The 12,478-nt window shown below is 55.2% G+C and overlaps 1 protein-coding gene across 11 annotated transcripts in view; it reads right to left on the bottom strand.

The window, feature by feature from the left end:
* DMTN (dematin actin binding protein) overlaps positions 1-12,478 on the bottom strand; it is a 30,947-nt gene that overhangs the window by 6,897 nt on the left and 11,572 nt on the right. For 8 of the 11 annotated variants that reach the window (XM_047760492.1, XM_047760489.1, XM_047760494.1 and 5 more), the window contains 8 exons: positions 4,688-4,892; positions 4,390-4,464; positions 3,835-3,990; positions 2,940-2,984; positions 2,501-2,600; positions 2,076-2,132; positions 1,697-1,849; positions 565-689 (listed from right to left, as the gene is read on the bottom strand). In XM_047760492.1, coding sequence (XP_047616448.1) covers positions 565-689; positions 1,697-1,849; positions 2,076-2,132; positions 2,501-2,600; positions 2,940-2,984; positions 3,835-3,990; positions 4,390-4,464; positions 4,688-4,705 — 729 coding nt within the window. In that variant the 5' untranslated portion in view covers positions 4,706-4,892. Of the gene's footprint in view, positions 1-564; positions 690-1,696; positions 1,850-2,075; positions 2,133-2,500; positions 2,601-2,939; positions 2,985-3,834; positions 3,991-4,389; positions 4,465-4,687; positions 4,893-12,178; positions 12,199-12,478 lie in introns of those variants that run through there. The other 3 variants (XM_047760499.1, XM_047760500.1, XM_047760497.1) reach the window with 2 other exon arrangements.

Raw genomic sequence — 12,478 nt, 5'->3', positions numbered from 1 at the left:
GTCACCTTTTTCCATGACCCCTGCACCCTCCCTCCTCCCCTGCAGGCCAGCAGCCTGCTCCCTCCTTTCTCCTCCTCCCATGAACCACTCTGCCTGCTGAAGCCTGGCACTGGCCGGGCCACCTTTTCCTGTGCTTTTGATTCTAATACTAAGTGGTGTTAAGCAGCATGAAACCCTGGTGTCCCTTCAAAAGCAGAAGCTTCACATCCTGGCAAAGAAGGGGCACTCTTAGAGTTCCCGCTGTGATGCAATGGGATTGACGGCATCTTTGCAGCCCCGGGACACAGGTTTGATCCCCAGCCTGGCACAGTGGGTTAAAAGGATCGGGCGTTGCTGTAGCTGCAGCTGCAGCCTAGGTCGCAATTGCGGCTGGGATCTGATCCCTGGCCGGGGAACTCCATATGCCACCAGGTGGCCAAAAAGGAAACGGGGAGGGGCGGCGGGGTGGGCATTTTTCACATATTCTGACCAGGATGCTCCTCGGCTACAGACCCATTTAGATCAGAATGAAACTTTGGTCCCCAGGATGACGCAGGGAGGTGGGTGGGGGCAAGAAGCTGCTACCTTACTGAGTTCCTCTCTCTGACGTTCCCTGAGCGCCTTCATCTCCTCCCCCGAGTCGTCATCCTCTTCCTCCTCCTCCTCCTCTGCCCCCCTCCTCGATGCCTTCCGCTTCCTCCACTCTGTCTCTGGAAGACACGGGCAAAAGCAGAAGCATTTGTCAATCAACCGCGGCTCAACCAGCATCTGTCAGGGGCTGCTTTGTGCACTGCCCAGGGCTGCACCTTGAAGGGAACACTGCAAACGATTAAAATAAAATAAAAGCTGAGTTCCCCTTGTGGTGCAGTGGAAACAGATCCGACTAGTAACCATGAGGAAGCGGGTTCGATCCCTGGCCTCAATTAGTGGGTTAAGGATCCGGCGTTGCTGTGAGCTGTAGTGTAGGTCTCACACACTGCTGGGATCCCGAGTTGCTGTGGCTGTGGTGTAGGCCCGAAGCTGTAACTCTGATTCAGCCCCTAGCCTGAGAACTTCCATATGTTGCAGTTGCGGCCCTACAAAGCAAAATTAATTAATTAATTAATAGCAACATTTTCTAGCCTTGCAGTGAAGCTGGGTGGGCAACATGACGCTCAAATGACTTAAAGTCATTGGAGATCTAGACCTTGTCTCATTTTCTCTTTCCAGAGCCTGGGACACAGCAGAAAATCAACAAATGTCTGTTGAGTCAGGAAGTGAATGAAAATCGGATGAATGACTGACAAGTAGGGCCAATGACACCAAGAGCGACGGGAGGAGTTCCCATTGCGGCTCAGCAGTAACAAACCCGACTAGTATCCATGAGGTTGTGGGTTCAATCCCTGGCCTCACTCAGTGGGTTAAGGATCCAGCATTGCCACAGGCTGTGGTGTGGGTCAAAGTCGTGGCTCGGATCCCATGTTGCTGTGGCTGTGGCACAGGTGGGAAGCCGCAGCTCCAATTGGACCCCTAGCCTGGGAACTTCCATATGCTACAGGTGCGGCCCTAAAAAGCAAAAAAAGAAAAAAAGAAAAAGAAAAAGAAATCCATGGGAATGCAGGGGTAGGGTTCGTGAAGGTGGTAGGAGGGGTAAGGGCTCAACAGGCCCTGGGACTTCAGCAGGGCCTATGAGGTGGTGTCTGGGCCTCCCTCTCCCGTCTCCAGCAGCTTCTCCTACCCACAACGGCCAGCGACGGGGGGCACGGCCAGTAGTCGGTTTCAATCTTGGCTGGCTGGTTGGGATCAGGAGGCTGGGCGGCAGGGAACTTGGACGACTCGATGATGAGGTCCTCAATGAGGTGCTTGCTCTGAGGGCTGCCTCCCGTGGGCTCTGGGGGGGTAGGTCAGGGTCAGCCCAGGCACATCCCCACCCGGAGTCACCTCCCACCCGGCCCCGACTGCCTCACCTCCGCCCCTTCACACCTGTGAGATCATGGATGTAAAAGCAAAGCACTCGGGGGAAGAGCACAGCCTACACACCATTACGAAGTCTTTTCTCCTATCGACGCCCTGCCCTCGGCACAGCCTCCCAGCACGCGGCGGGAAGGGACCCTCACCTCTCTGCTTGTAGATGGGTGGCTTCTTGTAGATGTTGGAATCTGGGCGGGTGGTCTCTGTGGCGAGGGAGCAAGAATGTCTGAGAAGGAGGCTATGATAATGGCTATGATGGAGAGGCTGGATCAGCGAAGGGACGGGAGACACATGGATTGGGAGAAGAGCCATGACAGAACTGGAGATCCTGCAACTGTCCCTCCGGGGTTGGGGACTTTTTTACCCTTTTCTCTTTGGGTGGAAGGGAAAAAGAAGCAGGGCCACCAGCCCTGGGAGCTCTGCCTGGAGTCCTAGCATCAGGGGGTCTGGTCAGTTCTGCGGTGAGGCTTTACCCCAGAGATGGGAGGCACTGAGAGTAAGGGGCTTGGGTTCCTGAAGGAAAAAAGAGGGCCTCGGGAAATGATGGGGTGGTGCTGACAGCAAAACCTACCAGGATGGTGGAAATGGGGTAGGCTGGTCCTGGGGGTTCCAGTGGTTCTTGGGGCTGAAGCCTGAGGGAAGGTTCCAGGGGACCGGCTCTCCGCCCACACCTGCCAGCAGAAGTGCGGTTCACTGCAGCTTCCAGATCCCCCACCGCAGCCCCTACACTATCTCCATCCTCCCACCCTGGCAGCCCACATGCTCCCAACCCCAGGGCAGACGAAGGCTCTCCAAGGACTCGACCTGCTGGTGGTGACTGACCCAGGAAAAAGGATTAAATGAGATCCTGGCTCAGACACAGATGGACCAGAGCTGGCTAGTGACGAGACAAGGTCCACTGATTCCATCACCCCCTGGGCTCTGCCAAGCCCAGTCTGGACATGTGTGGGCAGGGGGCTGAGCCCCATCAGAACAGAGCTGGGCAAGTATCAGGTGCTGGGCAGACTCACCTCTGGGGATGGTGGGGGGGATGTGGATTTGGGTGACAGCGAGCGCTGTGAATGGAGAGGAGGCTGGTCAGAGCCATAAGGGTGGGATTCAACCCACTGTCCCGAGGACCCCAGATGGGCCACTTCACCCCCACCCAACTCTGCAATTGCCCAGCCAATTTCTGGGCCACCTCTTCTCTCTCTGTCCTTGCCAGCTCCCGGGGCTGGCCTTCCATCCTCTCTCTCCTGGGTAGGGTCCCAAGTCTTTCCGTAGGGCCCACAAAGAAGCCGTGGATCTTGGAGTGGTGTGTGTGTGCTCGGAGGGGACAGGACAAGACCCCCAGCATCCGGGACGGTGTCCAGTCTCCTTGCCGGGCATTTAATCCCCCCACGGCCTGTCCCCACCTCACTGTTCAGCCGTGAGACTGCTCCTTTTTCCAGTACAGCTTACAGAGCACCTGTCCTGCTTTATCTCATGCGCTTGACTACCTGGTGGGGTGAACGAATGAGAAGAGGTACTACCTCGATTTTACAGGAGGGGAAACTGAGATCACATCATTACACTGGTCACACTTAGGACTTGCAGCCTCTGAGTTCAGTGCTCCTGAGAGCTTTCCACAAATTTGCTCACTTTCTGCCTACTCCCATCCTGTTCCTTCATGACCCCTCTATGTGCTGCTACCATTCAAACATGACCTCCCCTGCTCTCCACCTGGAGCTGGCCTTGGGCCTTCAGCTGCCAGCCCATCTCTGCCTGCTTGCCACACTCGGTTCATTCCTGTGCACAGTCCCTTTTCTGGTTTTGGAGTCTGGCCTCCAGGAAAGAAAGCATGAGATGGATTCTACCTCCCACCCGGTGTAGGCTGGCAGAGCCCTTTGCCCAAGTCCTGTCCCAGAGGAACCTCCCACCCTTTACCTCCCGGCTTCTGGGCAGCTCCACATGTTCCAGGAGAGAATAGGTAAAGTGGGGCTCGTAGATCATGAGGTCAGGCCTCTCGATGTCCAGGATGGCCTTGTCCTTGGGGATGGCGGCCAAGTCCTTGTAGCCCAGTACCTGATTGTCCATCTTCGCCTGGAGGGAAATGGTACAAATGGAACAGAGATGCCTAAGGCTTCATCTAGAATACTGGCCTTACAAGACAGACTTGCAATGTGTTAGGAAGAAAATGGGCAGCTGTTTTAGATGTCAGGTCTTATAAGCTAATATTTCTATTATTTTCATTTTAAGGGCTTACAGAGTCACCTTAAAACAATGACAGTCCTTCACCTAGCTCTTCGGGTACAAGGAGACAGGACCAGACCAGCACAAGGGGGTGTGCGCAACCTTCTCCGGATTTGAGGTTCTTTCTGCCAGCCAGCCCTGGCAGGACCATCATCAAGGAGGCTCTGAGGGAAGCTGCCCAGCAACCAGCCGGTCCCCCACCCCTCCCTCTTCCCAGCCTGAGGGTGCTGGCGGCCAAGAGGTACTCACCACGATGCTGGAGGGAGAGCCGGGAACACTGGAGCCTCGGGAGGAGCTGACGCTCCCAGGGGAGGTAAGTGGTTGCTGGGGAGAGCGAGAAGGCGGGCCGGTGGGAATGTGCGTGCGTGCCAGGGCCGGGCTGGAGGGAGGTGGCTGGGGCAGGGGAGGGCGTCCCTAGGCCTCTGGGCCCCAGGATGCGATGCCGCAGGTAACCACCAGGTGGCACCCTCGACTCCCAACCTGACCCTCTGCGGGGAGCCTGGCCCCCCGCACCCCACTGCCCCGGCGTGGGTGCAGCCCAGCGCACCTTCTGCAGCCGCTCCATGCAGCAGGGAGCTGGCCTGCTGGATCACTGGCAGAGTCCTGTGCGCAAGGGAGATGACAGGGCGTCAGGCTCTGCCTGGCTCCTGGGCGCTGCGCGCTGGGGGACGCGAGAGCAGAAAAGGCGCTCCCCCGGGCTGTGGCGTCCTCATCCCTCGGTGACTCTCCAGGCTGCTGGCCGAGTGCAGGGCCTGAAAGGGGAGGGAGAACGTGCCAGCGGGGGCCATGGGGCCTGTGATCTGGGAGGGCAGAGTGGAGGCAGACCCCGCTGATCCCGGGTGGCACCAGGGAGCCGACATCAGGATCAGCTGCAGGGACAGAAAGCATGTGGCCAGAGAGGTGGGAAAGTGGACCGGCTGCACTTGTTTTTGAGCCATTGTTCTCTGGCTGGAAAGGAAATGACGGCAGGGGTCAGCCATTCTGGGGCAGCCTCCACATCCCTGCTTTGTCACACCTGCCCCGGTCAGTTTCAGACCCAGATTCTCACTCCCCTCAGCCTCCTCTTTCCCTGGCTCTGGTCTGGTGCCCTTGCCTCCCTTCTCCTCAATCTACTGTCACACTGCCCCTCCTGGCTCATAGCCCAGGAAGGTTTGACACAAAGCAACTGAGCAATACTATGAGGTGGCCAGATGGGAGGGGAGAAGAGAGCGAAGGCGACTTGGTGGTCATTGGCTGGGGGCTGCCGCTCTGCCCTGGGTGGGACCCATCCCCAGTGGGGAGGGGAGAGAAGGCTGGAAGGAGCCCATTCCTGTGTGCCTGTCCCCCTGTAGCAGTCAACCTCCCGTGCAGGCATTTGGTAAAGCACCTCTGGGGCCATGGCCACATCCCAGCTCCCCACTGCCTTCTCAGAATGCCCTTGCTGAGGCTGCCCTCTGAAGAACTGCTTTGCTGCAAGTCAGGGCCCCCTGGTTCTGCACTAAAGCCTCTGAGCTGGCACTGCTCTGTCTTTGCTCCCAGGGAGGTGAGTCCTGTCTGCTGCAGTAGATTAGGAGTTCCCTGGGGCCACAGCCCAGATCTCCTTCCCCAGTGACTCCCTCAGCAATCCTCCCATCCTCCCTACACACCCATGGACTGGGCACATCGTAACCATTCAATAAATGCCTGGCTGAGTTTCCAATGTGATGGCGGCAGTGCAACTGTCTCCTCTCTGCTGGCAATAAGCCATAGAGTGAAGAGAGCTGATGGCTACAGACAGTCCAGGGAAGAGGCAGCAGTAACGTAGTGTTTAATAGCATGGACTCTGCACTGGAGTGCCCGGGGGAGAATAGACTCTGCTACTCAGAAGCGGTGTGGCCTTGGGCAAGTGACTTACCCTCTGTGGGCCTCAGGTTTCTCATCTGTAAAATGGAGGCTAGTAATAGCACCTGCGTCATAGGGTTGCTCTGATTATTAGGTAAGTTTTAACTTGTGAAATGTTTAAAAATTCTATGTAGATTCTATGTAGAGTGTGAACTATTATTATTTCTATCTCCCCAAAGACTGATGGATTTAGATGACTCTTCTCTTGCCATTCTTTGCTACAGAGGGTCATGAAAGGCAGAAGTCATTGGTATTCCCAATCTTATCACCTGCTACTTTTGTATCAGGCTCTTCTGCCTACTGTCTCTTCACCAGCAAAACCACCTACTGGCCCCAAGGGCAGCTCTCACTCCCACTCCCCTCCTTTTGCACATGCCCTTGCCCTATTCTGTCATCTCCCAGATCCCACTCATCCTTTTATTTTATTTTTGCTTTTTAGGGCCACACCTGCAGCACATGGACGTTTCCAGGCTAGGGGTCGTATTGGAACTGCAGCTGCCGGCCTCCTATGCCAGAGCCACAGCAACACGTGATCCAAGCCTCGTCTAGTGAGCTACACCACAGCTCATGGCAATGCTGGATCCTTAACCCACTAAGCAAGGCAAGGGGTCGAATTGACATCCTCCTGGGTGCTACTCAGGTTCATAACCCCTCTGAGCCACAACTCATCCTTTCGGGGCTGTCCTAAATCCTCCTCTTCTTGGAAGCCTCCCCTATTATTCTAGCCCTCACTGATAAACGCTTCTCTAAATTCCAGTGGGAATTAAAAAAGAGGACCATGTGGAGTTCCTGCTGTGGTGCAGTGGATTAAGAATCTGACTTTGGGAGTTCCCGTGGTGGCGCAGTGGTTAACGAATCCGACCAGGAACCATGAGGTTGCGGGTTCGGTCCCTGCCCTTGCTCAGTGGGTTAACGATCCGGCGTTGCCGTGAGCTGTGGTGTAGGTTGCAGACGCGGCTCGGATCCCGTGTTGCTGTGGCTCTGGCGTAGGCCGGTGGCTACAGCTCCGATTCGACCCCTAGCCTGGGAACCTCCATATGCCGCGGGAGCGGCCCAAGAAATAGCAACAACAACAACAACAACAACAACAACAAGAATCTGACTGGAGTTCCCGTTGCCACCAAGGCATTCCATAGTTATCATTTTTTTGAATGCTCATTCTGGGCACTTTGATAAGCACTTTACAAGGATTACTTTGTTGCATCCCCCCAATAACCCTACCAAGTAGACCCATTTTACAGACAAGAAAACCAAGGCTCAGAGAGGTTCAAAACTTGTCCAGAGTTGAGGAGGTAAAAATGACTGTGCCTTCCGCATCAGTATGATTCACAGTGCCTGCCAGGTACTGTCAGGACTATGAAGATGGATTAGCATTTGCCACATTTCTCAAGTCTTTTTGGAGTTCTAGGGCAGAGGATTTTCCAAGACAAGACTCTGGCCATTAGAGCCACACTACGTATTTGGTGTCCCTGAAAAGGCTCCATTCCAGAGCTTCATCCTTTCATTCTTCTCTTGCTTTATTTTTATTTATTTATTTATTTTTGCTTTTTAGGGCAGCACCTGCAGCAAATAGAATTTCCCAGGCTAGGGGTCAAATGGGAGCTACAGCTGCAGGCCTACACCACACCAACAGCAATGCAGAGATCTGAGCTGCGTCTGTGACCTATACCACAGCTCATGGCCATGCCAGATCCCCAACCCACTGGGCGAGGCCAGGGATTGAACCCCCACCCTCACGGATGCTAGTTGGATTGTTTCTGCTGTGCCACAACAGAAACTCCTCTTCTCTTGCTTTCTTAACACTCACTTTGTAGCTAGGTGTTTCAGGATCTGTAATCATATTCGAAGAGCTGTTAGCTCCTTCTTACTCCTCTTTCCTCTGTTAACAGACATTGTCAAACTAGCTACTCACGTGGCTTAGCCCTAGGGGCAAACACTTATCCACCCATCCATCCATCCACCTATCCACCCACCTACCAACCCATCCATCCGTATGTACATACATCTACCCACCCATCCAATCCCCAACAACTTCCTAAGCAGTGCAATGACCAGAGAACATCACTCTGTCCTAAGTCTTATGGAGAAAGAAAGCTGAGTCAAAAGAGCTAAGCTGCCCCTCCAGAAATAAGGCCATGTGTAGAGATAATGCTCATGCAAAGCAGAAAATTACATGTGCCAGATAAGATAGGATAAGGGCCCGTGAGAAGTCACGGGAGAGAGGGACCATTCTTGCTTGGGTAGCAAAAGGGGAAAACGTTTAAAAAACTTTTCTTAGAGGAGGAAGTATTTGGGGTAGGCCTTGAAAGATGCCCAGTTTGAGATCATGCAAACACTGAAAAAGGGATCCTTGAAAGAGACAGTGACAGAAGGGAGAGTGGAGACATGGGAAGCCCTGAGTCTGTCCGGGACAGCAAATACGGCTGAATTGGGGAGCGCATGAGGTTGAGACAAGTTGGAAGCAGGAGGTTGGAGGCCAGATTGTAGACACCTTGGACTCAGACTAAGGGGTTCTGAATGTATTCTATGGGCAACTAGGGCTATGGAATGCTTAAAAAGGTTTTTTTTCCCTTTTCTTTTTAGGGCCACACCCACGGCATATGGAAGTTCCCAGGGTAGGTGTTGAATCAGAGCTGTAGCTGCCTTCCTACGCCATTGCCACAACAAGGCCAGATCAGAGCTGTGTCTGCAACCTACACTGCAGCTTGTGGCAACGCTGGATTCTTAAGACACTGAGCGAGGCCAGGGATCGAACCTGCATCCTCATGGATACTAATCAGGTTCTTAACCTGCTGAACCACAACGGGAACTCCTAGAAACTTTTTATTTTTGGGGGTGGGGTCACTTTAGGGCAGCACCTGCAGCATATGGAGATTCCCAGGCTAGGAGTCAAATCAGAGCTATAGTTGCCAGCCACAGCCAGAGCAACGCCAGATCCAAGCCGTGTCTACAATCTACACCACAGTTCATGGCAACGCAGAATCCTTAACCCACTGAGTGAGGCCAGGGATTGAACCTGCGTCCTCATGGATACTAGTCAGGTTCATTTTCATTGAGCCACAATGGGAACTCCTCCTAGAAACTTTTTTAAAATGAAGAAGTGATGGAACCAAGCAGTGCTTTGGGAGAATGAATCTGGCTGCTGCCTGAGAGATGGACTGGGCAGGAAGAAGCGGTCCACAGAGAGACCAGCCAGGAAATTACAGCAGTAGTTCAGGTAAGGGACTGTGAGGGCCTAGACTTGGGCATGGGGCTGAATGGAAAGCACCAAGTGGGAGAAATCCTAGAGGTATAATGTGCAAAAGAGGACTTGATCTGGAGACACCCTCCCCCCCCCCCGGGGGGGTGTGTGGGTGTAAAATGACAGAAGGCAAAGCAATGAGTTCATTTTTTGCCAGGTTGAGGTTGAGGTGGGTGCAGCAGGTGACCAGGAGGCAGGGTGGAAATTGAAATATGGGAGCCATTTGAACAAGAGGTGGTAGTCTGCCCATGAGGTTGTCTACAGAGAAAGAAAGGCAAAAATAGCATCCTGAGAAACACCTAGGGGGCTAGGAGAAAAAAAAAATAGCCAGAGATGGCAATGAAAGGGAGGAGATGGCCAGCTCCATGGGGGCATGGGCAGCTGGGAGTGTATCTAGCGATTCTTTCTATTTTCAGCAAAGGACCTAATACATACTAAGTGTACAATAATATTTTTTGGTCTTTTTAGGGCTGCACCTGCAGCATATAGAAGTTCCCAGGCTCGGGGTCGAATCGGAGCTATAGCTGCCGGCCCACACCACAGCCACCCCAACATGTGAGCCGAGCCAGGGATCATAGCTTGACAGCTTACAGCTTAACCCACTGAGCAAGGCCAGGGATCCTAGACATGTTCTTTACCACTAAGCCACATCGGAACTCCCAGTGTACAATAAATATTGAGGAAAGGATTGAGTGGAGGGAAAGGGGAGCTGAGAAAGAATGTTGAAAAGCCAAAAGTCCACTGCCCAGAGAAGGCCAGATGCGCCAAAACCAGTGACAGCTCTCCGGTTTGACTGTCAAGGCCTCGTGGCCTCTGAGAGCATCTGCAGAGGAATACTAAGGCCTCCTTGCTAGGACTGGGGGCCCCAGAGAGTTGGCGGCGGGGAGGGAATGCGCAAGGCAGGGGGGATAGGGCACTTCCGATAAGGGAAGCGTGATAGCGGGGCAGGAGGGGGCCGGGAAGGACCTTTGGAGGAGGCGAGCTTGGCTGAAAGTTTTTCAGGAAAGGGAAGACTTGAACAAGTTTGTAGGCAGTGGGGAGGGAAGAGCAGGAAGGGAGGGATTGGGGGAGGGCAGGGGTGAGAGGCAAGGTCCCGGCAGGGAAGAGGGGATGGGTGCAGGCCCACGCGCGGAGACTGCCTTTGGAAAGAAAGCACGCACTTCTCTGAAAGGAGAGAAAAGGGAAGAGTTGGGAAACTGCCCTCGGGGCATTGAGAGGCTTCTATTTTCGCAGGCAAAGTGAGAGATAAGGTCGCACAGAGATCCTACAGGGGGGTTAGGCAGAGGCTGAAGAGCGTAGAAAGTCTGGAAGGGTTCCAGTGAGGAGCGTGGACAGCTGAGCGGATGGGGAGAATGGAGAGTGGCCACCTGTCCTGGAGCCTCGGACCGAAGCTGGCGGTGGCCCAGGCGCCCTCACCTTGAACACAGTTGTGCGTGGATAGCAAGTGAGGCAATGACTGCCTGTCAGAGCGGTCACTGCCCAGGGAGCCAGGCGAAGGGGGCCAAGATGAGCCGGATCACAGATTTCGAGGTCCTGGCCTGAGACCCCCTACTCACACACGCAGGCACACCGTCCCTCAGGTGCAGCCACTCAGAAGGACGATTCAGAATAACCATGTCTCCTTTCTGTCCCCAGGCCCCTCTTTCTCTGCTGTCCAGAGCCCCCTGCCCATCCCCAGGGGCTGAGTCTCCTGGCCTTCTGCCCTGAGCCGCATGCCTTCAGAAACCGGCCCACCAGTGCCTGGTGTATTAGAAGGCTCGCTGAGGAAGTCGTTAATGTCTTACCTTTCGGGGACATGGCGTTTTAATTTGGGGCAAAACTTAAGCAGGGAAGGTCTTACTGGTGAAATATTAAGCCAGGAAGGAAAACGTTTGGGGGTGGAGTAGGGGTGTGTGTATGTGTGTGTGAGAGAGAGAGAGACAGAGAGACAGAGAGAGAGAGACAGACGGGCAAAGGAGGGGGGGGGAGGCGAGGAGGGGAGGGGGGAGGCGAGGAGGGAGGGGGGAGGCGAGGAGGGAAGGGGGAGGCGAGGAGGGAGGGGGGAGGCGAGGAGGGAGGGAGGGGTTTTTTTTGGCTTCTCCCAAATCACATCACGCCCACATCAGTTTACTCCACCCACGCGTGGCCCCTCCCCCAGAGCCAATTTCCTCGCCAGTCTGCACCCACTCCCCTGCTCACACCGCGCCCACTCGAGCCCTGACCCCACTCCCACCCGTGCACAACGCTGGTCTGGGCACGTGCGCTCCCAGGTCCTGGCCGCCTCCACGGACCGACCGAGAGGGCAGGCTGCAGCAGGAAGGGAGGGGCGCAATGAGAGGAAAGGGAAAGAGCCGCGGAGGAAGGCCAGCCCAGGTGGCGGAAGGGCCGTCTTGGCTGCCCGACGCGGCTCGGGGTCCTACCATCTCCGCCCCACCCTCCCCCAGCTGTGCAGCCTCGCCTTATCGGAGCCCCCAGCCCGGCCCCGCCTCACCCCGCCCACCCCGAATCCATGGCAACCAGAGCCGCTGGGCCCCGCCCGGGGCCGGGTGATAAGGCCCGCCCACCCTTCCCCGCCAGCGCCTGCTCCAGGTAGGGGCTGAGCCGGCCGCGTCGGCCTGGGCTGGTAGAGCTGAAGACTCCACCGGCAACACCGCAGGTTGGGGTTCTCTAGTCCAGCTTCCTCTCCCAATCTAGCCAACCACCATTTGCCTTGGGCCAGGAACTTTGACGCATCCTCTCCAGCTTGACACAAGCCCATGTCTTCCCCTTTTAGAGATGGGAAAAATGTGGCTGAGAGAGTGCCTTGCCAGAGCCGTCCCCCCCCGCCCCCACCCCCACCAAGCTGGAATTCCTACCCAGACCTGTCGCAGGTCAAAGCCAATGAATGCTCTTTTCAATAGATTCCCCAAAGACCCCACTTTAATCTGAATTTAGGACTTGGGGGTCCCACGTGCTAACCTTCTATGGTGAAGCCACCAGAATCCTGCTCGCTGGCCTGGCCTGTGGACTAGGAGCAGAGAGGCTGGGGGACATGGGCTCTGTGCCCCAGGGCAGAGTCAAGGCAGGCTGGACGCCAGTGGTGCCGACGTAAACTAGTTACGAAATGGGCGAGCTGTCCCCATGGGCAGAGATTCGGCCCCTCTTCCTTTCCTAGTTTTATAAAATGTGCCTGCCTGCCTTGCCCCCCTGGGGATCCCATCTCGCTCTTTCTGCCCTCCATTCCCCTTTTCTTTCCTTTCTTCATCTTTCTTCCCTTGG

This window comes from Phacochoerus africanus, chromosome 15, assembly GCF_016906955.1.
Source record: "Phacochoerus africanus isolate WHEZ1 chromosome 15, ROS_Pafr_v1, whole genome shotgun sequence".
In the NCBI taxonomy this organism is placed as follows: domain Eukaryota; kingdom Metazoa; phylum Chordata; class Mammalia; order Artiodactyla; family Suidae; genus Phacochoerus; species Phacochoerus africanus.
This window is presented reverse-complemented; position numbering and strand designations above follow the sequence as displayed.